We start from the raw sequence: 26,294 nt of genomic DNA on the forward strand, positions 1-26,294 counted from the left end.
GTTGAAAGATAGGAAGCAGAGAGTAGGATTGCGTGGCCAGTATTCTCAGTGGAGGAGGGTAGTTAGTGGGGTCCCGCAGGGGTCTGTGCTGGGTCCGTTGCTTTTTAATGTATTTATAAATGACCTAGAGATGGGAATAACTAGTGAGGTAATTAAATTCGCCGATGACACAAAATTATTCAGGGTCGTCAAGTCGCAGGAGGAATGTGAACGATTACAGGAGGACCTTGCGAGACTGGGAGAATGGGCGTGCAAGTGGCAGATGAAGTTCAATGTTGACAAGTGCAAAGTGATGCATGTGGGTAAGAGGAACCCAAATTATAGCTACGTCTTGCAAGGTTCCGCGTTAGGAGTTACGGATCAAGAAAGGGATCTGGGTGTCGTCGTCTGATACGCTGAAACCTTCTGCTCAGTGTGCTGCTGCGGCTAGGAAAGCGAATAGAATGTTGGGTGTTATTAGGAAGGGTATGGAGTCCAGGTGTGCGGATGTTATAATGCCGTTGTATCGCTCCATGGTGCGACCGCACCTGGAGTATTGTGTTCAGTACTGGTCTCCGTATCTCAAAAAAGATATAGTAGAATTGGAAAAGGTACAGCGAAGGGCGACGAAAATGATAGTGGGGATGGGACGACTTTCCTATGAAGAGAGGCTGAGAAGGCTAGGGCTTTTCAGCTTGGAGAAGAGACGGCTGAGGGGAGATATGATAGAAGTGTATAAAATAATGAGTGGAATGGATCGGGTGGATGTGAAGCGACTGTTCACGCTATCCAAAAATAATAGGACTAGAGGGCATGAGTTGAAGCTACAGTGTGGTAAATTTAAAACGAATCGGAGAAAATTTTCTTCACCCAACGTGTAATTAGACTCTGGAATTCGTTGCCGGAGAACGTGGTACGGGCGGTTAGCTTGACGGAGTTTAAAAAGGGGTTAGATAGATTCCTAAAGGACAAGTCCATAGACCGCTATTAAATGGACTTGGAAAAATTCCGCATTTTTAGGTATAACTTGTCTGGAATGTTTTTACGTTTGGGGAGCGTGCCAGGTGCCCTTGACCTGGATTGGCCACTGTCGGTGACAGGATGCTGGGCTAGATGGACCTTTGGTCTTTCCCAGTATGGCACTACTTATGTACTTATGTGGCTAACAAGCTAAAAAGACGTCATTACAAAATACATAAAATACATAAGGAAAGAATCGTAAATAGATAAAGAATTCGGTAATAAAGCATAATGGGGAGAACAGAAGGGGGCGATTAGGCACCAGACTCAATTGACAGTAATGTTTTGAAGAGGAAAGATTTCAAAAACTTAAGGAAAACCAAATAATCATGTTGGGATCTCCATATTTTTCGGCAAGGAATCCCACCATTTAGACCTTGGTATGAAAAAGTAGCTAAATATATAGATTTATAAACTACCTTCTTACAGGTTGGAAAATGAAGACGCAGAGATTGAATTGCGAGAAGGCAAAGTAACAAGGGGCAACGTATAGTCAGGGGCAACACCGTACAAAATCTGAAATATGAGAGCACAGACTTTGAATACAATCCTGGCCCTAATGGGAAGCCAGTGCAAATGTATTCGGCAAAGGAGCAGAGCAGACCAAAAATGATGCACTAGGGGTCTTGCAACAATAGAACAGAGCAACACCAAAGCAGACACGATTTATTTATTTATTGCATTTGTATCCCACATTTTCCCACCTCTTTGCAGGCTCTGTGTGGCTTACAATACGTCATGAGTAGTAGAAGAATGCTAGAAAATAAACATTTAGTATTACAGAAGGATTTTGGTCGTCATGATGATAATACGACATAGTAATAGTATACAAGCAGATATTATGATACAGTTCTGAAACTAAATGGGCGAGTTGTGCATATTCACATTGGTTGATCTTTGTGGTACGCTTTATTAAAGAGGTGGGTCTTCAGTAGTATGCGGAAGTTCGTTCTTTCGTAGATCGATTTCAAGCTGCGCGGCAGTGCGTTCCATAACTGCGTGCTCAGGTAGGTAAAGTTTGACGCATGCATTAGTTTGTATTTCATACCTTTGCACTTGGGGAAGTGCAAATCAAGGAATGTGCGGGATGATCTTTTGGCATTCCTAGGTGGTAGGTCTATCAGGTCTGACATGTAAGCTGGTGCGTCACCATGGATTATTTTCCTGCTTATAATCGAAAGAGAAAAACGCCTATATTGCGACCCAAATCGGGAGATAGACGTTTATCTCCCAAAAACGAATAAATCGGTATAAGCCAAAGCCGATTTTGGACGTTTTCAACTGCACTCCGTCGCGGATGTGGACAAAGTTGATGGGGGCGTGTCAGAGGTGTGGCGAAGGCGGATCTGGGGCGTGGTTATCGGCTGAAGAGAGATGGGCGCCTTTCGCCGATAATGGAACAAAAGTATGCGTTTGTAGCTAGAATTTAGGGCACTTTTCCTGGACCCTGTTTTTTCACGAATAAGGCCCCAAAAAGTGCCCTAAATGACCAGATGACCACCGGAAGGAATCGGGGATGACCTCCCCTGACTCCCCCAGTGGTCACTAACCCCCTCCCAACACAAAAAATGATATTTCACAACTTTTTATTTTCACCCTCAAATGTCATACCCACCTCCCTGGCAGCAGTGTGCAGGTCCCTGGAGCAGTTGTTAGGGGGTGCAGTGGACTTCAGGCAGGTGGACCCAGGCCCTTCCCCCCCCCCCCTACCTGTTACAATTGTGCTGCTTAATGCTTAGTCGTCCAACCCCTCCAAACCCACTGTACCCACATGTAGGTGCCCCCCTTCACCCCTTAGGGCTATAGTAATGGTGTAGACTTGTGGGCAGTGGGTTTTGAGGGGGATTTGGGGGGCTCAACACACAAGGGAAGGGTGCTATGCACCTGGGAGCTCTTTTACCTTTTTTTTGTGTTTTTGTAAAAGTGCCCCCTAGGGTGCCCGGTTGGTGTCCTGGCATGTGAGGGGGACCAGTGCACTATGAATCCTGGCCCCTCCCACGAACAAATGCCTTGGATTTATTCGTTTTTGAGCTGGGCGCTTTCATTTTCCATTATCGCTGAAAAACAAAAACGCCTAGCTCACACATTGTCAAATAAAACATGGACGTCTATTTTTTTGCGAAAATACGGTTCGGTCCGCCCCTTCACGGACCCGTTCTCGGAGATAAACGCCCATGGAGATAGACGTTTTCGTTCGATTATGCCCCTCTTTGTGAACTAGTGAGCATATTTTGAACGTGATGCGTTCCTTAAGTGGGAGCCAGTGTAATTTTTCTCGTAGGGGCTTAGCACTTTCAAATTTTGTTTTGCCAATTTATGAATCTAGCTGCGGTGTTCTGGGCTGTTTGAAGTTTCTTGATTATTTGTTCTTTGCAGCCGGCATATAGTGCGTTACAATAGTCTAGATGACTGAGCACTATTGATTGTACCAGGTTACGGAAAACTATGAAGTCCGAAAGAGTCTTAAACAAATCCCAACAAATCTCAGCAAAGGAGTAGGCCTCTCAAAGCGTGGTACATTCATGACAAGTCTAATCGCGGTGTTCTGGGCAGTTTGCAGTTTCCTTAAGATACATTCTTTACACCTACATACATGGAATTGCAATAATGAAATTGGGTCAAAACGAGAGATTGGGCAAGCAATCTGAAAATATCAATTGAAAAAGAAATTATAACGGCAACAGAAGGGGATCCCTGAGAGACCCCCTGACCATACAACCCATGGATCAGAAAAAAACCTTTCTCCAGCTTACATACTGCGCCTACCTTACAGAGATGATGCAAACCAACGATCTTCCTTGCCTTGGACATCGTAGCCCATCAGCGGCCTTGTGATCCTTTTGCAAAGGTCATGGTACCACCCGTAGAAGACTGTAGTCATGTCCTGGGAAGGCACTAAACGAATTTCTGTATGGACTTAACTGTATTTATCCTAGATTTGTAGTTCTACTTTTCAATTCCTCTCTCTCTCCCTTTTTGATTTATATTGGACACCGCCTAGAGACGTTTTGCCCTTGAGTGGTATATCAAATAATAAGAACAAACGTTTTCCTTAACTGGTAAAGATATCAGGTAGACAGTTGTCGAGAGGGCAGGTTTCTTTACAATTTCCGTTATTGAAGCTTTCAGCTTCCATTCCATATTGGGCTGCAGTTCACTCATTAACTAATTGTTATTTCGTAAACAACTTAAAGCAGTGTTATTTCAGCAGTCTGAGGGTTGATGTAAGGTTTAGATGATTATGTGCTTTATTGTTTACTAGTAAAAATGGCCCGTTTCTGGCGGAGATGAAACCGGCGCTAGCGGGCAGGGGACTCCCTTCCCCTCCCCTTATGCGTGTCTCCCTGGTGGTCTAGAGGTACCTGTTCGGTGGGGGCAGGAAAGAAAGAGCCCCCTCTTTCCTGCCCGTAGCAGTGGTGGTAGCATCCTTGCTACATCGTGTCGGAGTCCGGCTCTCGGCGTTTCAGAATGGCCGCCAAGAGTTCAAGCTGCATCACGAGACTTCAACTCTCGGCGGCCATTTTGAAACGCCGAGAGCCGGACTCCCACACGATATAGCAAGGATGCTACCACCACCGCTACGGGCAGGAAAGAGGGGGCTCTTTCTTTCCTGCCCCCACCGAAAAGGTACCTCTAGACCACCAGGGAGACAGGCGGAAGGGAAGGGGAGGGGAGGTGACAGGGGGGAGGGACATTGCTGAGGGTGAGTGTGGTACCGTGGGCGGGGCGGTAACTTCTAAGGGGCGGGGTTATGTGGGGAAAGGGGCCGGGTTGATGTGGACGTCCTGGGCGGCTCCCCGTGCGTTTATTAGCGTTGTTTTCGTGTTGCGCCCTCAACGTCATCACGTGTGACGCGAGGGCGGGGCATGAAGATGTTGTGTGGCTTCACCACCATGAAACCACAATGTGAGTGACTTCAGTGACGTCAGTGTCCTCAGAATGTTGAGGCTGCGTTTTATTATAGTAGATTCCCAGTTGAATACGCTGTTTTTGTTTTGTTTTTTTACCGTTTTTGTGATCTGCATGGAACTGAAGAGAATGTTGTGGAATATAAGCTCAATATAATAAAGCCTTCCTTTTAACGTCCGACGTTCTCATATTTGGATATTTTCTTAAATTATGTCTTCTCCATATTGGATTAAGGGTAGGTTGGGATTAGGTAGCCTCAAACAGTACGGAGCCAATTTTGAAACAGCAGCCAAGATACCTGCTTAATTTTAGGAGCGTTTTCAGATGAACCTGACTTGGTATTTTGTTGCATTTTCCCGTGTACATTCTGAGGAGAAGGTTACGGTCGAGTCAGGTGTTGCTGCTGGCAATGTCTTCATATGGTGAGATGGGGCAGGGAAGAGCTGTCTAGGTGCTAGCTCCGACTGGATGGAACTGGAAGCACTGAAGTATGAGGAGGATTATACGGCCTTGTGAGTGAAGCTGGAGACCTGGCTTTTCACTTCATTTCAGTAGATTTAACAGGCTCTGTTTTCACCTGAAAATTCATTTGACCTGTTATCTTCCGTTCCCATAGTGTGCCAATACAGTATTCAGCAGTCAATTAAACCGCCTCAGTATTAACCAGGAGGAAACTCAGGGGCCCTTTTACTAAAGGGTTTCCACTGGTGGTAGTTCCACTTCCAATGCGTGACATTTCCATCGTGCTGGAGTAAAATATATATATACACCGCTGAGGATTACTGCTGGGGTGGCGCAGGAGCTGTTACTGCCACCTTACTGGGTGGTGGTAAGTGCTCCCCGCCGCATGGCCACGCAGTAAGAGTAATCTTGCCACATGGCCATTTTTGGGGGGGTGGGGTGGGGTGGGCTTGCTATCCCAGGGCCCTTTTTCCTGCAGCTTAGTAAAAGGATTCCTGAGACTCTTAGTTTTGACTTTTTTAATGTGCATAAATAAGCCAGGCGCTTGCTGTACAAAGGTATAGTTGAACCAGGGGAGTTCTGTGAAAGACGAATCTCTGTCTGAATGGGGGTGGAAAGGAACAAGAAGCACCAGAGTCTTATATAGGGGCATCATCACCTCCTTATTCCTCCCCCTATGTACCCAAGCATCCTCCGTCGCCTTTCTTATCTATTTGGCCACCTTAACATGATCACATACAATTACACTCAAGTCCTCTTCATGCACAACAATTCTTCACCCCCTAAACTGTACCGTTCCTTCAGGTTTTTGCAGCCCAAATGCATGACTCTGCATGTTTTAGTATTCAATCTTAGCTGCCAAATTCCAGACCATTCCTCAAGGTTTGCTAAATCCTTCCTAATGTTATCCACACCATCAGGGTGTCTACCCTATTGCAGATTTTGGTGTCATCCTCAAAGGGGCAAACCTTACCAGACATCCCTTCAGCAATATCACTTACAAAAAAGAACCGAACCTTTGCAGCACACTGGGTGAGCTCCATTTTCCGCTACCCTCTGTCACCTTCTACTCAACCATTTCCTAACCCAGTCATTCACTTTAGGGCCCATACCGAGGGCACTCGGTGTATTTATTAGTCTGTGTCCCATGTCAAGGCTTTGCTAAAATCAGTACCCTTCTCCACCACCACCAACTCCAGGCTCCGCCCTTTCTGCCTCGCCTCACCCCACGCGTGGAACAAACTCCCCGAGCCCATACGCCAGGCCCCCTCCCTGCCCATCTTCAAATCTCTGCTTAAAGCCCACCTCTTCAATGTCACCTTCGGCACCTAACCTCTACACCTCTACCCAGCAAATCTAGACTGCCCAACTTGACATTTCGTTCTTTAGATTGTAAGCTCCTTTGAGCAGGGACCGTCCTTCTTTGTTTAATTTGTACAGCACTGCGTAACCCTAGTAGCGCTCTAGAAATGTTTAGTGGTAGTAGTAGTAGTAAATATACCACATTTAGCTCTCTTCTGGTCACCCAGTCAAAGAAATTAATCGGATTTGTCTGACAAGACCTGCTCCTACCAAAACCATGTTGCTTCGGGCCCTGTAATCCATTGGATTCCCAAAACTTCACTATTCTCTGTTTTAAAAAGCATTTCTGTTAATTTACGTACCACGGAAGTCAGGCTTACCAGCCTGTATTTCCCAACTTCTTCCTTACTTCCACTTTTGTGGAGAGGGACCACATCTGCTTTTCTCCAGTCCTCCAGGACCACTCCCAGCTCTAGAGAAACATTGAAAAGGTCAGCCAGCGGAGCCGCTAGAACTTCCCTAAGTTCCGTCAGTACGCTCGGATATATGCCATTCGGCCCTATTGCTTTGTCATAGTAACATAGTAGATGACGGCAGAAAAAGACCTGCACGGTCCATCCAGTCTGCCCAACAAGATAAACTCATATGTGCTACTTTTTGTGTATACCTGACCTTGATTTGTACCTATGCTCTTCAGGGCACAGACCGTATAAGTCTGCCCAGCTCTATCCCCGCCTCCCAACCACCAGCCCCACCTCCCACCACCGGCTCTGGCACAGACCGTATAAGTCTGCCCAGCATTTTCCCCGCCTCCCAACCACCAGTCCCGCCTCCCAACCACCAGCCCCACCTCCCACCACCGGCTCTGGCACAGACCGTACAAGTCTGCCCAGCACTATCCCAGCCTCCCAACCACCAGCCCCGCCTCCCACCACTGGCTCTGCCACCCAATCTCAGCTAAGCTCCTGAGGATCCATTCCTTCTGAACAGGATTCCTTTATGTTTATCCCACGTATGCTTGAATTCCATTACCGTTTTCATTTCCACCACCTCCCGCGGGAGGGCATTCCAAGCATCCACCACTCTCTCCGTGAAGAAATACTTCCTGACATTTTTCTTGAGTCTGCCCCCCTTCAATCTCATTTCATGCCCTCTCGTTCTACCGCCTTCCCATCTCCGGAAAAGGTTTGTTTGCGGATTAATACCTTTCGAATATTTGAACGTCTGTATCATATCACCCCTGTTTTGCCTTTCCTCCAGGGTATACATGTTCAGGTCAACAAGTCTCTCCTCGTACGTCTTGGAATGCAAATCCCATACCATTCTCGGAGCTTTTTTTGCACCGCTTCCATTTTTTTTTTAACATCCTTCGCATGATACGGCCTCCAAAACTGAACACAATACTCCAGGTGGGGCCTCACCAACGACTTGTACAGGGGCATCAACACTTCCTTTCTTCTGCTGATCACACCTCTCTCTATACAGCCTAGCAACCTTCTCGCTACGGCCACCGCTTTGTCACACTGTTTCGTCGCCTTCAGGTCCTCAGATACTATCACCCCAAGATCCCTCGCCCCCTTTAGTTTACTCAGCTCCTCACGAACACAGTCCTCTGAAAATCATTGCGGGACTATATTGGCTACTTTGCTTTCCTGACCACTCTGCCAGCTTCTGTTAGCTTTTCCAGATATTGTCACCTGTCGTCTTCTTTTTGTGATCTCCAGCTAACTTGGAATAAATGTGTGAAGAAGGATTTTTAAAGCTGTGTTATCAAGTAAAGGCCTAACAGATCTCAGAATCCCAACTGCATGTTAAAACAGGTTTTTTTTTCTAACACTTGAAATATGAGGACAGAATGTAAAAGAGGCATCCACCGAGACGTATGCGTTCCAAGACGTATGAAGAGAGACTTGCTGACCTGAACATGTATACTCTGGAGGAACAGGGGTGATACGATACAGACGTTCAAATATTTGAAAGGTATTAATCCGCAAACGAATCTTTTCCGGAGATGGGAAGGCGGTAAAACGAGAGGACATGAAATGAGATTGAAGGGGGGGCAGACTCAAGAAAAATGTCAGGAAGTATTTCTTCACGGAGAGAGTGGTGGATGCTTGGAATGCCCTCCCGCGGGAGGTGGTGGACATGAAAACGGTAACAGAATTCAAACATGCGTGGGATAGGCATAAAGGAATCCTGTGCAGAAGGAATGGATCCACAGAAGCTTAGCTGAAATTGGGTGGCGGGGGGAAGAGGGGTTGGTGGTTGGGAGGCTAGGATAGGGGAGGGCAGACTTATACGGGGTCTGAGCCAGAGCTGGTGATGGGAGGCGGGACTGGTGGTTGGGAGGCGGGGAATACTGCTGGGCAGACTTATACGGTCTGTGCCCTGAAAAAGACAGGTACAAATCAAGGTAAGGTATACACATATGAGTTTATCGTGGGCAGACTAGATGGACCGTGCAGGTCTTTTTCTGCCGTCATTTACTATGTTACTATGAGACACCTACAGAATGAAGGGACTTAAGGAGAATGATGGCCCCAGAGATGCTTAAGGGAAGGTGGTAAATTATCCTTTGTGTGTTTTGGATGAAACCTGACTCTCTTCATTCTAAAGGTTTGGACTGAGAGGATTGAAACCAGCTGTAACGAGCCCCTGAGATACCCATGTCCACTAGTCTACACGATAATGTCTCGTGGTAGACAGCATCAGAGGCAGCGCGCAAGTCGAACTGAATTTAACAAAACCTTATTCCCTTCCGTTTTACCACACGTCTGGGGTCCCCCCTCACCACTGTTGACCCTTTCTTGACACATAGTAGAAAACAAAAAAAAGCGTAGGATGGCTGTTCTTCTCCTCTGGGACCCAGTGATGGACGGAGAGCAACATGGTCCTAGACAGTGAGGGCCACAGGAAGTTGTATGCTGCGCTCCTAGTGACCCGCTACGGACAAGCTTACCACGAAAGGTCTTTTTCAAGACCACTTTTGTAATATAGCCAATCACTTTACGTTTGGTTCGTCACACGGACCAAATCGTGTTTCAGGCATTTCAGATTCATATACGCTACGTCATAGCGGGAGGCTCCTGATGCAGGCCCGCAGGCCGAAACACAGCAGTTGTGTCGAGTCTTTTCTTCAATAAAGAAGCTTTTATGATATTGTCTGCAGGATTTGTATTTCCGTGGTCAAACATCCCACTTTTTACCTGTTTCCGAGAAGGGAGCCAGAAGCAGCTAATTTCCCCTCCCTGTGGAGACTGAAGTTGGAATTGAAGGAACTAGATCTGGAGCAGTCTGTTTCGTCTGTCACTGGGAAATGTAAACCAGACATGTGAAAACATGAGATGGAAAAGCTTTTAAGTTGTCATCTAACAAGAGAGTTAAAATTCATGATGACTGTTATGCTTCCAAATTCCATGAATTTGAGTTTTGCTTTTCTCTCATCTGATCAGGTAATAAAATTCTAGATTGTTATTCCAGATTCTTTGGGGGGGAATAGTTAAAAACTCATTAAGACGAGCGTGCACTTGTATCCTAAGGGAGGAGGGGGTGGCGTGTACTGAGCCCAGAACTGGTTTTTAGCTGTCCGACTTTCTAATGTTGTAACCTAGCGGATGATGGCATATAAGGAGCAGTGGGACTTCCTAGCTGGTCACACGTCTTCCTTTCTGGTAGAAGAGTGGAGGAGTGGCCTAGTGGTTAGAGCACCGGTCTTGCAATCCAGAGGTGGCCGGTTCAAATCCCGCTGCTGCTCCTTGTGATCTTGGCCAAGTCACTTAACCCTCCATTGTCTCAGGTACAAACTTAGATTGTGAGCCCTCCTGGGACAGAGAACTATCCAGAGTACCTGAATGTAACTCACTTTGAACTACTACTGAAAAAGGTGTGAGCAAAATCTAAACAAACAAACAAAGCTCCTATACTTAAAACCAACACCAGGGGGCATCACAAAAGGGTATTCTTGGTGGTGCCAATTCCATAACGGCTTTAAACTGTTACAAAGCCACATTGACACACTTACTTACGACTGGTCAATGGCTAGCATAGATGGGAGCACCTAAGAGCGCTATGCAATGCACACAACTGATAGAACGTTATATGTTGTGCACTCTGCTTGGTGATGCACCCACCTGTATGCCTCCCTGACAGTTGCACGCCAAGCTATGCAGGCGCATTCTGTCTAGAATTGCGCCTAGCACTTACGCGTACAACTGCCAATTTAGTGTAACTGAACTCTGAAATTTGTTGCCGATAATGTGGTAAAAGCAGTTAGCTTAGCAGGGTTTTAAAAAGGCTTGGACAAGTTCCTAAAAGAAAAGTCCATGAGCCATTATTAAGATGGATTTGAGAAAATCCACTGGATAAGCAGCATAAAATCTGCTTTCCTCGTTTGGGACCTTGCCAGGTACTTGTGACCTGGGTTGGTCACTGTTGGAAACAGAACACTGGGCTTGATGGACCTTCGGTCTGTCCCAGTATGGCAACACTTGTGTTTTTATGTTCTAATCACGCATGTAAGCATTACTGTTCATTAAACTAGGTGCACTGTTGGTGGCTAAATTTGGGAGCCACATTATAGAATGGCCTTTTACATTTGCTCCTAATCGTTTTCATCTAGCTTCTCAGTCCTCTGTATCTGTCCCAGTCACAGTTAAATCTATTTCAGTTCTGCCCTTAGGCTGGTTCCTGGCACCTCAAGTATATTATTACCAACAAGCTCAGAAATACTAAAAGTGGTGAATGTGTTTGTTTAAGAAACACCCAGTTGCTGTTAGGGTTATAAAGATGGCAGCTTCGGGCAGGCCACCTCAGTTTTCTTGGAAGCCTGCTGTAGCTGTACAACCACTTTTTGCCACTGGCTAACGTTCTCCCCTTTATCGCACAAGCCCCCTCCTTCATTTCTTTTACCCTCCCCCCCACACTGCTTTCTCTCTGTCCTAGGCACATTTATATTCTGTCATGGCCTGGGTGGCCACTGCCTCTGTCTGTTTCCAACACCTAAACCTCTTAGTAAAGAAGTATTTACTTATCCTTCTGCTTAATCATCTTTTCTGTAAATTGTTGAAGTGGGTCAGACATCAAAATGCTTGTTGCTCACCTAACGTCTAAGCCAATGATTCCCAGACTTTTTATTTATTTATTTGTTACATTTGTACCCCACATTTTCCCACCTATTTGCAGGCTCAATGTGGCTTACATGGTACCGTAGAGGCGTTTGCCAATTCGGTTGATGATAAATACAAGGTTATGTTGTGGTCAGATGAGGTAGGTGTGGCTCAGGTGTCATGGGGTCGAAGGGAATGAAGAATAGAAATTGTCCAGTGCGATCATTAGTTATGCTGTGTTGCTGGCTGTGGGGATTTACGTTGGATCGATGGGATTGGCCTTTTTGGTGAGTTTTGAGTGATTTCCTGAAGTTTAAGTGGTCATGGATTGTTCTCACTGCATTTGGGAGTCCATTCCATAGTTGTGCGCTTATGTAGGAGAAGCTGGATGCGTAAGTTGTTTTGTATTTGAGTCCTTTGCAGTTTGGGTAATGTAAGTTTAGGTATGATTGTGATGATCCGATTCTGTTTCTGGTTGGTAGATCTATGAGGTCTGTCATGTATCCAGGGACCACCGTAGATGATTTTGTGGACCAAAGTGCAGATTTTGAAGATGATCCGTTCTCTGATTGGGAGCCAGTGCAGCTTTTCTCATAGGGGTTTAGCACTTTCGAATCGTGTTTTACCATATATCAATCTGGCTGCTGTATTTTGGGCGGACTGGAGTTTTTTTTGTGAGTTGTACTTTACATTCCGCATAGACTCTGTTGCAGTAATCTGCATTTTATTGTGGCAAGACCCCTAAAATAATTTTTCATACACAGAGGAGCCACCAATTTACGTAAACGTATAGATGTTCGTGCTACAATCTAATTTCTTGAGTAGCCTCTGAAGAGAGTTCGAGGGACCCTAATGTTCTGCAAACCCCAGTTTGGGAATCGCTTGTCTAAGCTAGCAATGCTCAGACGAAACTGAATGGGAGTGTTGACTAAGGTTTGGGACCCCCTGTGGGAAATGGCGCTAGGGCACAGGAGTGTCATGACATGGGGTCAACAATGTGACTTTAGGGGATGATTCTGATATGTATAGAGTTTTCCATTTCTAACCATCTGCTGGAAAAGGGAGTACTACTACTACTACTATTTAGCATTTCTATAGCGCTACAAGGCGTACGCAGCGCTGCACAAACATAGAAGAAAGACAGTCCCTGCTCAAAGAGCTTACAATCTAATAGACAAAAAATAAATAAAGTAAGCAAATCAAATCAATTAATGTGAATGGGTAGGTGGAGGTGAGTGGTTACGAGTCAAAAGCAATGTTAAAGAGGTGGGCTTTCAGTCTAGATTTAAAGTTGGCCAAGGATGGGGCAAGACGTAGGGGCTCAGGAAGTTTATTCCAGGCGTAGGGTGCAGCGAGACAGAAGGCGCGAAGTCTGGAGTTGGCAGTAGTGGAGAAGGGAACAGATAAGAAGGATTTATCCATGGAGTGGAGTGCACGGGAAGGGGTGTAGGGAAGGACGAGTGTGGAGAGATACTGGGGAGCAGAAGAGTGAATACATTTATAGGTTAGTAGAAGAAGTTTGAACAGGATACGAAAACGGATAGGGAGCCAGTGAAGGGTCTTGAGGAGAGGGGTAGTATGAGTAAAGCGACCCTGGCGGAAGATGAGATGGGGGAGTAGGGGGAGATAGTTGATATTGGCATTACAGTATCTTTAAAATAGGTATTGTAAGAATTGCTACAATATACTGAAGTTACAGTACTTATTTTGAAGCAGACCTATTGCTGCTGCTACTTATCACTTCAGACCGCTCAAAACACAGCAGCTAGACTTCGGAAAAACGCGATTCGAAAGTGCCAAACCCCTCCGAGAAAAATTGCACTGGCTCCCAATCAAAGAACGTATTGCTTTCAAAATCTGCACCCTGGTCCATAAAATTATCTATGGCGAAGCACCGGGATACATGACCGACCTCATAGATCCACCAACCAGAAACACAGTCGGACCAACACGAACATACTTAAATTTCCACTACCCAAGCTGTGAAGGACTCAAATACGAGTCAACTTATGCATCCAGCTTCTCCTACGTAAGCACACAATTATGGAATGCATTACCAAATGCTGGGAAAACAACGTACAACCACCTTAACTTCTGGAAATTACGAAAGACCTATCTGTTCGGAAAGGCATACCCTACCGACCCAACTTAGGTGTCTGAACCCTGCAACACAATGTAACCAAAGCTCGTAATGAACACTATATAACTCTTCTCTGCGACTCCCAATGCGATTGTAACATATGAACCTTATCTGACTATAGCATCACTTTGTATTTGTTTCTCTACCGGACTTGGCGATCGCCTTCACGGTACCATGTAAGCCACATTGAGCCTGCAAATAGGTGGGAAAATGTGGGGTTCAAATGTAACAAATAAAAAAATATATATATGTAGTGCTACTAGACGTATGCAGTGCTGTTCACTTGAACATGAAGAGACAGTCCCTGCTCAACAGAGCTTACAATCTAATTAGGACAGACAAACAGGACAAAGAGATAAGAGAATAACTAAGGTGGCAATGATAAAATACGGGTACTTAACAAGTGAGTAATGTTTAGGATTTAAAAGCAGCATCAAAAAGGTGGGCCTTTAGCCTAGATTTGAAGACGGCCAGAGATGGAGCTTGACGTTCCGGCTCTGGGAGTCTATTCCAGGCATATGGTGCATATGATTTTGTCTGAAATAAATAACTTGTTCGTCCAGTGAGTATGTTTTGAGCATCTTAACCATCTCTGTAGACATTCTTGACTGCTGCTGAGTGGAGGAGTAGCCTAGTGGTTAGTGCAGCGGACTTTGATCCTGGGGAACTGGGTTCAATTCCCACTGCAGCTCCTTGTGACTCTGGGCAAGTCACTTAACGCTCCATTGCCCCTGGTACAAAATAAGTACCTGAATATATGTGACCTGTGGAGCTGCATTTAAAGGGGAGTTGGGGAGGGACTTCCCCAAAAGTGAGAGAGTGGGTGTCTGGAGGGGGGGGGGGGGGGCACTAGCAAAAAAGAGAGTGAAAACAGAGTTATTTCCCAGGGCAGATGCTGAGAATGAGCTGCTTAGTGAACATGGAATCTCAGTGGAACAGAAGTAAACTCCTCAGCTGATTTTGCCGAGGGCTTGTTAGAAACCTCTCCAGCAGAGGAGCTTTAAACATTGATAGGGCCCCAAAGTCAGTCTGTGATGGAACTTTCCTGTTTCACTGTCCTATGGTAGAGGCGGCCCCGGAAGGGATTATTAGAGTCTGTTGGACTGCGGGCAGCAGTGTCCTAGTTAGAAAACTGCTTATCTTAAGCTTACAGTGATTGGATTGGGCTGACAGGTTGTAGGTCTTCCAGATTGCGGAATCTGTGATTATGTCCGTAGCACCATCTATTAAGTATTAATGTTAAATATTATTTCTGGAGTGCAAGAAGTCTGGCGTTGGAGCTGTTGTGCAAGGAATGAGGGAGAACCTTACCTTACTACCCTGTCCTCACTTGGATTCCCGGGCTCTGTCCTTTCCTGGTTCTCTTCCTACCTCTCCCTCCGCACCTTCAGTGTTCACTCTGGTGGATCCTCTTCTACTTCTATCCCTCTGCCTGTCGGCGTACCTCAGGGTTCTGTTCTTGGTCCCCTCCTCTTTTCTATCTACACTTCTTCCCTTGGCTCATTAATCTCATCCCATGGCTTTTCCTACCATCTCTATGCTGATGACTCCCAAATCTACCTTTCTACCCCTGATATCTCACCTTGCATCCAAACCAAAGTTTCAGCGTGCTTGTCTGACATTGCTGTCTGGATGTCTCAACGCCACCTGAAATTAAATATGACCAAAACCGAGCTTCTCATTTTCCCCCCCAAACCCACCTCCCCGCTCCAGCCCGTTTTCTATTTCTGTTGATGGCTCTCTCATTCTCCCTGTCTCCTCAGCTCGAAACCGTGGGGTCATCTTTGACTCTTCTCTCTCCTTCTCTGCTCATATCCAGCAGATTGCCAAGACCTGTCGTTTCTTTCTTTACAACATCCATAAAATCCGCTGCTTTCTTTCCGAGCACTCTACCAAAACCCTCATCCACACCCTTGTCACCTCTCGTTTAGACTACTGCAATCTGCTTCTTGCTGGCCTCCCACTTAGTCACCTCTCCCCTCTCCAGTCGGTTCAAAACTCTGCTGCCCGTCTCGTCTTCCGCCAGGGTCGCTTTACTCATACTACCCCTCTCCTCAAGTCGCTTCACTGGCTCCTTATCCGTTTTCGCATCCGTTCAAACTTCTTCTACTAACCTATAAATGTACTCACTCTGCTGCTCCCCAGTATCTCTCCACACTCATCCTTCCCTACACCCCTTCCCACTCCGCTCCATGGATAAATCCTTCTTATCTGTTCCCTTCTCCACTACTGCCAACTCCAGACTTCGCGCCTTCTGTCTCACTGCACTCTACGCCTGGAATAGACTTCCTGAGCCCCTACGTCTTGCCCCATCCTTGGCCACCTTTAAATCTAGACTGAAAGCCCACCTCTTTAACATTGCTTTTGACTCGTAACCACTTGTAACCACTCGACTCCACCTACCCTCCTCTCCTCCTTCCTGTTCACATTAATTGATTTGATTTGCTTACTTTATTTTTTTTTTTTTGTCTATTAGATTGTAAGCTCTTTGAGCAGGGACTATCTTTCTTCTATGTTTGTGCAGCGCTGCGTACGCCTTGTAGCGCTATAGAAATGCTAAATAGTAGTACTAGTAGTAGTTATTAATGCAAATAAGGAAACACACACCTGTTTGGGGTTTTTTTCCCCTGTACTAACTGTTTTATTCATGTCTGCAGTAACCTCTGGTAATCTGTCAGCACCCAAGCTGAGATGAGAATTTTAATTTAGCTTTTAATTTACTGTTCATGGAAACATGATTGTTCTATATTTAGATCACAGATCTATAAAGACAACATATAACAATCGATCCCAGTGTCCCATCCTGTACAAAACTCTTCACAGGACAGGACATTGCAACAGCTGTGCGTGTGGGAGTCATGATACTGGAACAGCAGGAGGCGCTGCAGGGCAGGAGTGAGGTGCATCGGCAGAGCTAGGGGGTGGTCTCAGTGCTACATTGACAAGAGCTGCTGTAGGATTGGAGTCAGTTGCATCAGCAGAGCGGGGGGGGGGAGGGGGTCTGAGTACTGGAATGGCAGGAAGTGCTGTAGGATAGGAGGATGGTACGTTGTGGGGGTGGAGCCTTGGTGTTGAGCTGCAGTAGGAAAGGAATGAGGTGCGTTGGTAGAACTGGCTGTGGGGGGGGGGGGTCTCAGTACTAGGATAGGAGTGAGGTGAATTAGTACAGCTGTGTGTGTGGGGGGGGGGGGTTGTCTCAGTACTGGATTGGCAGGAGGTGCATTGTTAGAGCTGTGTGTGTGTTGGGGGGGGGGGGGTCATTTCAGTACAGCACATTGAGGCATTTTTAATGGTCAGAAGCAATAGAAAGTATTCACAAGTTTTGTTTTACGGACAAAAGATTTGGATGTACATGGATGTCACCAAGGAAAGCACTTTTGGCCATAAGAAAAGAGGCCCTAGCAATAGGGGTCTTGTTTTACCTTAATTACCCGTGCAAATGTGTATTAAAATACTTGGGACTTAAATATATCTTCTCTCCGCAACAATTAAGTGATTTTGTTAAACTAAAAAAATTAGTATCAGCTTGATATCTAAGATTGAGTTATAGAATGGAATTGAGGCCGGTATAAGGCCTGCAAAGCGATATTCTAAATTTGCTTTACTGTTTAGCTCCTGAATAATTAAATCCTCCCCACTTTTTTTTTTTTTTTTGGTGGTCTAAAGAAGATGTAATAAGATAATTCCTACTAGTTAAATATTTTTTTTTCTTTGTTGTAATAAGTCTGTTTTTCCTCTCAAGTGTAAGCTTGTATTTTTGTTTATATGTAAATTCAATAAAATTAAATTAAAAAAAAAAAAAAGAAGCAATAGAAGGTTACGGTCTAAGAGGAAGATGCACTAAAGTCGTCGGTAATTCCCGTTCCCTACCGATTCCATAGCGAATCGGTAGGGAAAGGGAATGCAAATGAGCTACTCATTGTAGCTTCGTTGCATTCACCATTACCTCGGTAGCCAGTCGGAGAATCGGGACGTCCCATTCGGTTATGCTCCTCTTCTTGGGTCTCTTCAGCCAATCAAAGCGCATCTAGCTTGCTGGTGTCAGCTACACGCACTCTGATTGGCTGAAGAGACCTGGAAGAGGAGCATAATGGAAAGGGACGTCCCGAACTCCGGATCGACTCGAGTCACAGGTCCCCGATTCCCTAATCCCTTCTCCTCGCTGCTACAGAAGGTGAGCAGCGCAGGGGAGACAAAAATTAAAAAAAAAAAAAAAACGGCGAAAAGACGTCCCTCACAAGCGCAGGCAGAGTACGTCCATAAAGGACGCCCCTCACGTGCACTCGCTGCTTTTTTTTGGGGGGGGGGGGCTCTTTTCCTTTCCGATTCCCTCACAGGAGCCCTAATGAGAGGTTTCCACGGTAAGGGAATCGGAAAAACGGTAGTGCATCTCATTATAATGAGCCTTTGAATAATTTGCATTCTATTTTCCTTGCCTGCTACTGTGACAGGAAAAATGCCCTCGGTGCAGGCCCCCCCCCCCCCCCCCCCCCGGTAAACTACTTGCGTTTTAAACTGCCTGGAACCAGTTTAAAACGCAAGTTGTGGGCTCGTTAGGTTTTGTGCATCTGGCTCTTATTACCTAGAAGTAGTTGCTGATTGCTGGTTGATGTGATAAGGGGGTGGGGGGCTCTTCTACCACCACCAGCCTTTTATTCTAGCGTCATCAGCCAAAGGTCCAGCTGTATCTATGTATAACCTTTAGGATCTGCTAGAGATCGGAGAGACCATTAGTCTGTTGACTCCCTTAGCATTCTTCTGTGCTTTTTGACATGATCCTAGAACAGAGGGGGTGAGAGAGACCTGCGACCCCTAACACTTTGTCTCTCCCGCGTCTGATCTGCTAGCCCTCTAGTGCTCGTCCCTGCTCCGTGTATGAGATCTGCAAGGCATCCCTAACACTTATCTGTGCTGTCTATGATAACCTGCATACCTTTGGAGCAGTGGTTTTCAGCCCAGTCCTCCGGAACCACCTGGCCAGTTGGGTTTTCAGGATACCCACGGTGAATATGCATGAGAGACGGTTTGCATGCACAACTTTCTTTTTATGCAAATCTATTCTGTGAATATTCTGAAAACCGGTTTCAAAACCACTGCTCTGGAGCACAGTGCATGTGAGTGATCTGATAGTCCCTGCTGTACACCGCCTTGGGTGAATCTCTTCATAAAGGCGGTTAGTAAATCCGAATAAATAAATAGTTCCTAGAAGACAGTATAGTTTCTTATAGTTATTTTTATTTGTTACATTTGTATCCCACATTTTCCCACCTTTTTCAGGCTCAGTGTGGCTTACATATAACCATTATTTTATTTGTTACATTTATACCCGCGCTTTTCCACTCATGGCAGGCTCAATGCGGCTTACGTGGGGCAATGGAGGGTTAAGTGACTTGCCCAGAGTCATAAGGAGCTGCCTGTGCCTGAAGTGGGAATCGAACTCAGTTCCTCAGTTCCAAAGTCCACCACCCTAACCACTAGGCCACTCCTCCACTGTTGCTACTATTTGAGATTCCACTAGCAACATTCCATGTAGAAGTCAGCCCTTGCAGATCACCAATGTGGCCGCGCAGGCTTCTGCTTCTGTGAGTCTGACGTCCTGCACGTACGTGCAGGACGTCAGACTCACAGAAACAGAAGCCTGCGCAGCCTTCTACATGGAATGTTGCTAGTGGAATAGCAACATTCCATGTAGAATCTCCAATCGTAGCAACATTCCATGTAGAATGTCCAATAGTAGCAACATTCCATGTAGAATCTCCAATAGTATCTATTTTATTTTTGTTGCATTTGTACCCCGTGCTTTCCCACTCATGGCAGGCTCAATGCGGCTTACGTGGGGCAATGGAGGGTTAAGTGACTTGCCCAGAGTCATAAGGAGCTGCCTGTGCCTGAAGTGGGAATCGAACTCAGTTCCTCAGTTCCCCAGGACCAAAGTCCACCACCCTAACCACTAGGCCACTCCTCCACTGTTGCTACTATTTGAGATTCTACATGGAATGTTGCTATTCCACTAGCAACATTCCATGTAGAAGTCGCCCTTGCAGATCAGCAATGTGGCCGCACAGGCTTCTGCTTCTGTGAGTCTGACGTCCTGCACGTACGTGCAGGATGTCAGACTCACAGAAACAGAAGCCTGCGCAGCCTTCTACATGGAATGTTGCTAGTGGAATAGCAACATTCCATGTAGAATCTCCAATAGTAGCAACATTCCATGTAGAATCTCCAATAGTAGCAACATTCCATGTAGAATCTCCAATAGTATCTATTTTATTTTTGTTACATTTGTACCCTGCGCTTTCCCACTCATGGCAGGCTCAATGCGGCTTACATGGGGCAATGGAGGGTTAAGTGACTTGCCCAGAGTCACAAGGAGCTGTCTGTGCCTGAAGTGGGAATTGAACTCAGTTCCCCAGGACCAAAGTCCACCACCCTAACCACTCCTAGGCCACTCCTCCACTCCATTAACGGCGTTAGCTGATTACGGTCTGAACAAATACATGGTATAAATGAATACAAAGTGATATTGTGGTAGAATGAGGTACATGTATGGTAGGAAACAGTTGGGGGGAACTTAGAGAGGGAAAGGGGGAAGAAGAGTCAGGTAATGTCCATTACGGTTTTTGGTTACATTGTGTCGCAAGTGACCAGGCATTTTTATGTTGGGTCGGTGGGGTATGCTCTTCTGAACAGGTCTGTCTTTAGTGCTTTCTGAAAATTTAGGTGGTCGAGCGTAGTTTTTACTGCTTTTGGCAATGCGTTCCATAGTTGTGCGCTTAGGTAGGAAAAGCTGGTTGCGTAGGTGGATTTATATTTGAGTCCTTTGCTGTTTGTGTATTTAACCTTCCGTTCTCTCTCTGCAGACAGATGGTGTCTAACCTGTGGGTCTGAATATTTGTTCTTCTTCTCCCCTTGCAGTGAGGGAATGGAAGCTGAGCCCCTGGCTGTGGTCGGCTCTCCCTACTGGATGGCCCCGGAGGTCCTAAGAGGAGAACATTATAACGAGAAGGTAAATCAAGAACCATAAGCACTTGGAGCAGTGTCCAGGCTCTTATTTCATAACTGTAAAACCTCGTCCAGGTGCACCTACAACGTTTCCAACAGAGCCTCCCGTCTATATCTGGCACTCCTGCGGAATGCTCTACATCATCTCCTGCAGGAGGAAGCTGGAACTGCAGGAGCTGGGAATTTTCCGCACAGCCAGCGCTTCTGCACTGTCCCCCACAGCAGAGGTTCTCAAGATGCCTTGAATGAATGTTTATGAGATAATAGCTACAGAAACAAAGGAATGGGAAATAGAATAATGTGGATAAAAAATGCGTGGGTGCTTAATTGAGTAAACACAGCGTTGAGTCGATTAAGCACCTACGCATTTGACCACGTTGTTCCTTTTTCTTGAATCTATGGTTATTGACTGTTTGATGGTGTTGCATTTTATTTAAAGACTCCTGACGCAGGCTACCAGCCGAAACATGGTACTGTGTCGAGTCTTCACCAGTCAATTGTTCCGTATCTACTGAAGTCTCCTCGTTTTGTCTCTGGATTGCCCGGTCTATTTCCCATTCCTTTAGTTCTGCTGTTTCTTTGTGGGATCTCTGTGGACTTTCACTAAACCCGTATACGAGGTACAGCTAGAAATGTGGAGCCTTCACTGTATGCGAAATTGTCTTATTGTGAATATCCTGAAAACCTCGGGGTCCTCAGAGTATGTTTGGGAAGCTTTTTGTCCCAACATCTGTTAGAGAGGACAGGATTACAGGAACTGTGAGTCTATTTTCTCCCCCCCCCCCCCCCCCCCCCCCCCCCAAAAGATCATTTCCTACAGTGACTGTAGAGAGGCTGGGCTGTAAGAGCTGCGATTGCCCTCATCCACAGTTAACCCTCATGGCGTTATCAGCCATATCCCATGGTGGACGTTTCAGAGCCTGGAGGCTGATGTGACGCTCCCTCTATCAGGGTCTTGGACCCTTGTGCTCTGCTGGATTATCAGTGTTGCTCGACTCTGTCTCATCCTGCTCTGCTTCCTTCAGGCAGACGTGTTCGCTTATGGAATCATCTTGTGTGAAGTAATAGCTCGGATCCCAGCTGACCCTGACTACCTTCCTCGCACTGAGGTAAGAGCCAGTTCTGCTGCATACGCGTTCTCCCCTCCTTAGGGGGTGCTTTTGCCAAACTTGGAGGCTGAGAGGTAGAGTATCAGGGGTGGCTGATGTGGGAGAGCCCAGCGGAGACCACCTCGCATACAGGGACGCAGCTTAGAAGAAGTCATGTCGGCAGTCCCTAAGAAAATCCATGCCACCACCATGTATGGCTCCTATAGAAATCCATGTAATCAGCACCCGCATCCCTCCCCCTCCCCCCGAAATGAATAACGTTAACATAAATAGAGCTGAGATGCTGCTATGCACTGTTCTTTAGATTTTAATGCAAGAGACTCAGTGGGGGTGGGGCTCAGGCATAAGGTGCTGTTTCCTTCATGGGGAGGGGGAGTGCACTTATTTATTTATTGCATTTGTATCCCACATTTTCCCACCTATTTGCGGGTTCAGTGTGGCTTACAATACGTTGTGAACATTATGATTATGGGTTACATTGTGAAGAGTTATAGGAGACAAATTCAGTAAAATCATCTTTGGGGCATAGAAAATGTGGGTGTGACATTGGGGAATGGTAGGGTGAACAGGTAATAGCAGGAGAGCGTTAGGGTATAACAATTTATCTGTGGGTTGATTGTGAATGTGAGGAGAGTACGGGGGAAGAGAATTCAGAAGGGAGTGTATTGATGTGCCGAAGGAATGGATCCTCAGGAGCTTAGTCAGGATCGGGAGGCGGGGCTGGTGGTTGGGAGGTGGGGATGGTGCTGGGCAGACTTGTGCGGTCTGTGCCGGAGCCGGTGGTTGGGAGGAGGGGCGGGTGGTTGGGAGGCGGGGATAGTGCTGGGCAGACTTATAAGGTCTGTGCCCTGAAGAGCACAGGTACAAATCAAAGTAGGGTATACACAAAAAGCAGCAAATATGAGTTATCTTGTTGGGCAGACTGGATGGACCGTGCAGGTCTTTTTCTGCCGTCATCTACTATGTTACTATGTTATTAGTGTGCATGGAAATCATGTGTTTTGATCCTTGCAGTAAGTTTCAGGTGTGTTTTTTTTTCTTTGTGTGTCTGCTTTCCTATAGAGGGGCTGCATCGTTCACCTGTCAAGCCTTGTCTTGAAAAGCTGTGTGTACATGTGTTGAAATGCCACTTTCTCCTTCCGAGGTCTCCCTGCAAGCTGCTTTCTTCAATGATTTAGTGCAGTGTTTCCCAAGTCGGTCCTGGGGTACCCCCTAGCCAGTCAGGTTTTCTGGATATCCACCATGAACATGCATGAGGGTGTGTTTAAACTGCCTCCGTTGTATGCAAATCTCTCTCAAGTATATTCATTGTAGATACCCTGAAAACCTGACAGGACCGACTTGGGGAACCACTGCACTAAATCATTGAAGAAAGCAGCTTGCAGGGAGACCTCGGAAGGAGAAAGTGGCATTTCAACACGTGTACACACAGTTTTTCAAGACAAGGCTTGACAGGTGATCGGCGCAGCCCCTCTATAGCAAAGCAGACATACAAAGAAAAAAAACACACCTGAAAAGTGGAGTGCACTCCCCCTCCCCATGAAGGAATCAGCACCTTATGCCTGAGCCCCACCCCCACTGATTCTCTTGCATTAACCCCAGGACCGACTTGGGAAACACTGATTTAGTGAACTGTTTGCCTGCATTTGCACAGTCTCACGGAGTCCCTGATTGGTTCATGTGATCTCATTTCTCACGTGACAGCCAATCAGATCCTGTTCCATGAGCTGCTGAGGTTCAGGGAATCGTAGCGGGGCACTGTATTCGTTGTGGTGTGGGTACTTGATTCTTTGACTGTGTTGAGCAGTTCCTGGGAGGTCTTTGGTGTGATACTTGTGCAGTAGAGGAAAGGCAGCTCAGGGGGCTTGTTTTTGAGAGCTGCAGTGTTGCATCCTATATTTACTTCTGCTTTTGAGAAACACTTCCCACAGCAGAACTGCAGACAGAAACGTTTTAAGAATCTGGCTACGGGCAAATATTCCATGCCAACTCTGCTTTCAGTGTAGGAGCTTTCCTTTGTGGGGATTTTTAATGCCTCAGAAGGCATTAAGGGAAAGGGAAATGGGACTTGCTGTACCGCCTTTCTGTGGTTTTTGCAACTACTTTCAAAGCGCTGGAGGGTTAAGTGACTTGCCCCGAGTCACAAGGAGCTGCAATGGGAATTGAACCCAGTTCCCCAGGATCAAAGTCCGCTACACTAACCACTAGGCTGCTACTCCACTCCACTTAAGGGAGGAGGGGGGGGGGGACTGTTTAATTTACTGCTCCGGTGCTAATTTTAGACTGCTATTTGGAACAGTTCGGGGCTTCTGATCATCTGGTCACAGGTGAATGAAGCAGAAAGGTGGGGGTGAGGAGGGCGTGAGAAGGGACCCTCACCAGGAGCCTTGAAATCGCTTTGTGTCAGGTGTAAGAGAGCAACAGTGTTGTATTCAAAGTTTTCCCCTGATCAGAATAACCTTTATAACTTCCACATTCCAGATTTAGAGCACTCTGACCAAGTTCACCATTTGAAGCCAACGTTTCATAGTGACCTTTGCGTCATTACCAAACCATTTGTCAAAGATAAGTGGACACCTCTGAATATCAACTTGAGAGAAAATGGGAAAGCCGGGTCCAAAAGTCCCTTTGAGCAAGAAAGAGAAAGTAGCGCTTTAGAGGTGGTTTGCGAGGTGCAGAGAAAAGGCTGGGCACGTGCGCATTTAAGTCCTCTGCGTAGGCCACTGACATCTCTAATATTCCTAATAGGTGAACTGGATTAGGAACTGGTTGATGGACAGACGCCAGAGGGGTGGTGGTTAATGGAATTCGCTCAGATGAGGGAAAGGTGAGTAGCGGAGTGCCTCAGGGATCGGTGCTGGGGCCGATTCTGTTCAATATATTTGTGAGTGACTTTGCCGAAGGGTTAGAAGGTAAAATTTCCCTTTTTGCGGATGACACCAAGATTTGTAACAGAGTGGACGCCCCGGAGGGAGCAGAAAACATGAAAAAGGATCTGCAGAAGCTAGAAGAATGGTCTAAGGTTTGGCAATTAAAATTCAATGCAAAGAAATGCAAAGTGATGCACTTAGGGAGTAGAAATCCACGGGAGACGTATGTGTTAGGCGGGGAGAGTCTGATAGGTACGGATGGGGAGAGGGATCTTGGGGTGATAGTATCTGAGGACCTGAAGGCGACGAAACAGTGTGACAAGGCGGTGGCTGTATCTAAAAGGTTGTTGGGCTGTATAGAGAGAGGTGTGACCAGCAGAAGAAAGGGGGTGTTGATGCCCCTGTATAAGTTGTTGGTGAGGCCCCACCTGGAGTATTGTGTTCAGTTTTGGAGGCCGTATCTTGCTAAGGATGTAAAAAGAATTGAAGTGATGCAAAGAAAAGCTACGAGGATGGTATGGGAGTTGCGTTCCAAGACGTATGAAGAGAGACTTGCTGAACTGAACATGTATACCCTGGAGGAAAGGAGGAACAGGGGTGATATAATACAGACGTTCAAATATTTGAAAGGTATTTATCTGCAAACGAACCTTTTCCGGAGACGGGAAGGTGGTAGAACTAGAGGACATGAAATGAGATTGAAGGGGGGCAGACTCAGGAGTAATGTCAGGAAGTATTTCTTTCACAGAGAGGATGGTGGATACTTGGAATGCCCTCCCGAGGGAGGTGGTGGAGATGAAACGGTAACAGAATTCAAAAAAGCGTGGGATAAACATAAAAGAATCCTGTTCAGAAGAAACGGATCCTCAGAAGCTTAGCAGAGATTGGGTGGCAGTGCCGGGCTAGTACTGGGCAGACTTCTACAGTCTGTGCCCTGAAAATGGCAGATACAAATCAAGGTCAGGTATACACATAAAGTAGCATATATGAGTTAATCTTGTTGGGCAGACTGGATGGACCGTCCAGGTCTTTTTCTGCCTTCACTTACTGTGTTACTGTGTAATATTCAAATCCTCACACAGAGTGCAAGGAGGCTGTGCAAAGGCTTCGCACGGGTTCTGAGTACACTTTCCTGCACGATTATGACCATCCTATGTACAAAGGAGCTTAGGGCACTAGAAAATGGCACTTAGATTCGTGTAGCCACCAGGGCATAGCTCATTAAGGGCTCCTTTTACTAAGCTGTGGTAAAAAGGGGTCGCACTGAGCCCTTACATGGGTCTTTCCCACGCACTAAGTCCATTTTTACTGCAGGTGGAGAATGGCCGATTTTCTGTTTTCCCAGTTTATTGATATTTGACGCTTACATTCATTTAGATATTATTATTATTTGTTG

General features: G+C 46.2%; 1 protein-coding gene across 1 annotated transcript in view; it reads left to right on the forward strand.

Annotated features, from left to right (window-relative positions):
- Nucleotides 1-26,294, forward strand: part of TESK1 (testis associated actin remodelling kinase 1) — a 219,818-nt gene that overhangs the window by 174,099 nt on the left and 19,425 nt on the right. The window contains exons 6-7 of the mRNA XM_030192744.1: nt 20,833-20,923; nt 21,945-22,028. Of these exons, the coding sequence (XP_030048604.1) occupies nt 20,833-20,923; nt 21,945-22,028 (175 nt within the window). The remainder of the gene's footprint in view (nt 1-20,832; nt 20,924-21,944; nt 22,029-26,294) is intronic.

This window comes from Microcaecilia unicolor, chromosome 2 (assembly GCF_901765095.1).
Source record: "Microcaecilia unicolor chromosome 2, aMicUni1.1, whole genome shotgun sequence".
NCBI classification, from domain to species: domain Eukaryota; kingdom Metazoa; phylum Chordata; class Amphibia; order Gymnophiona; family Siphonopidae; genus Microcaecilia; species Microcaecilia unicolor.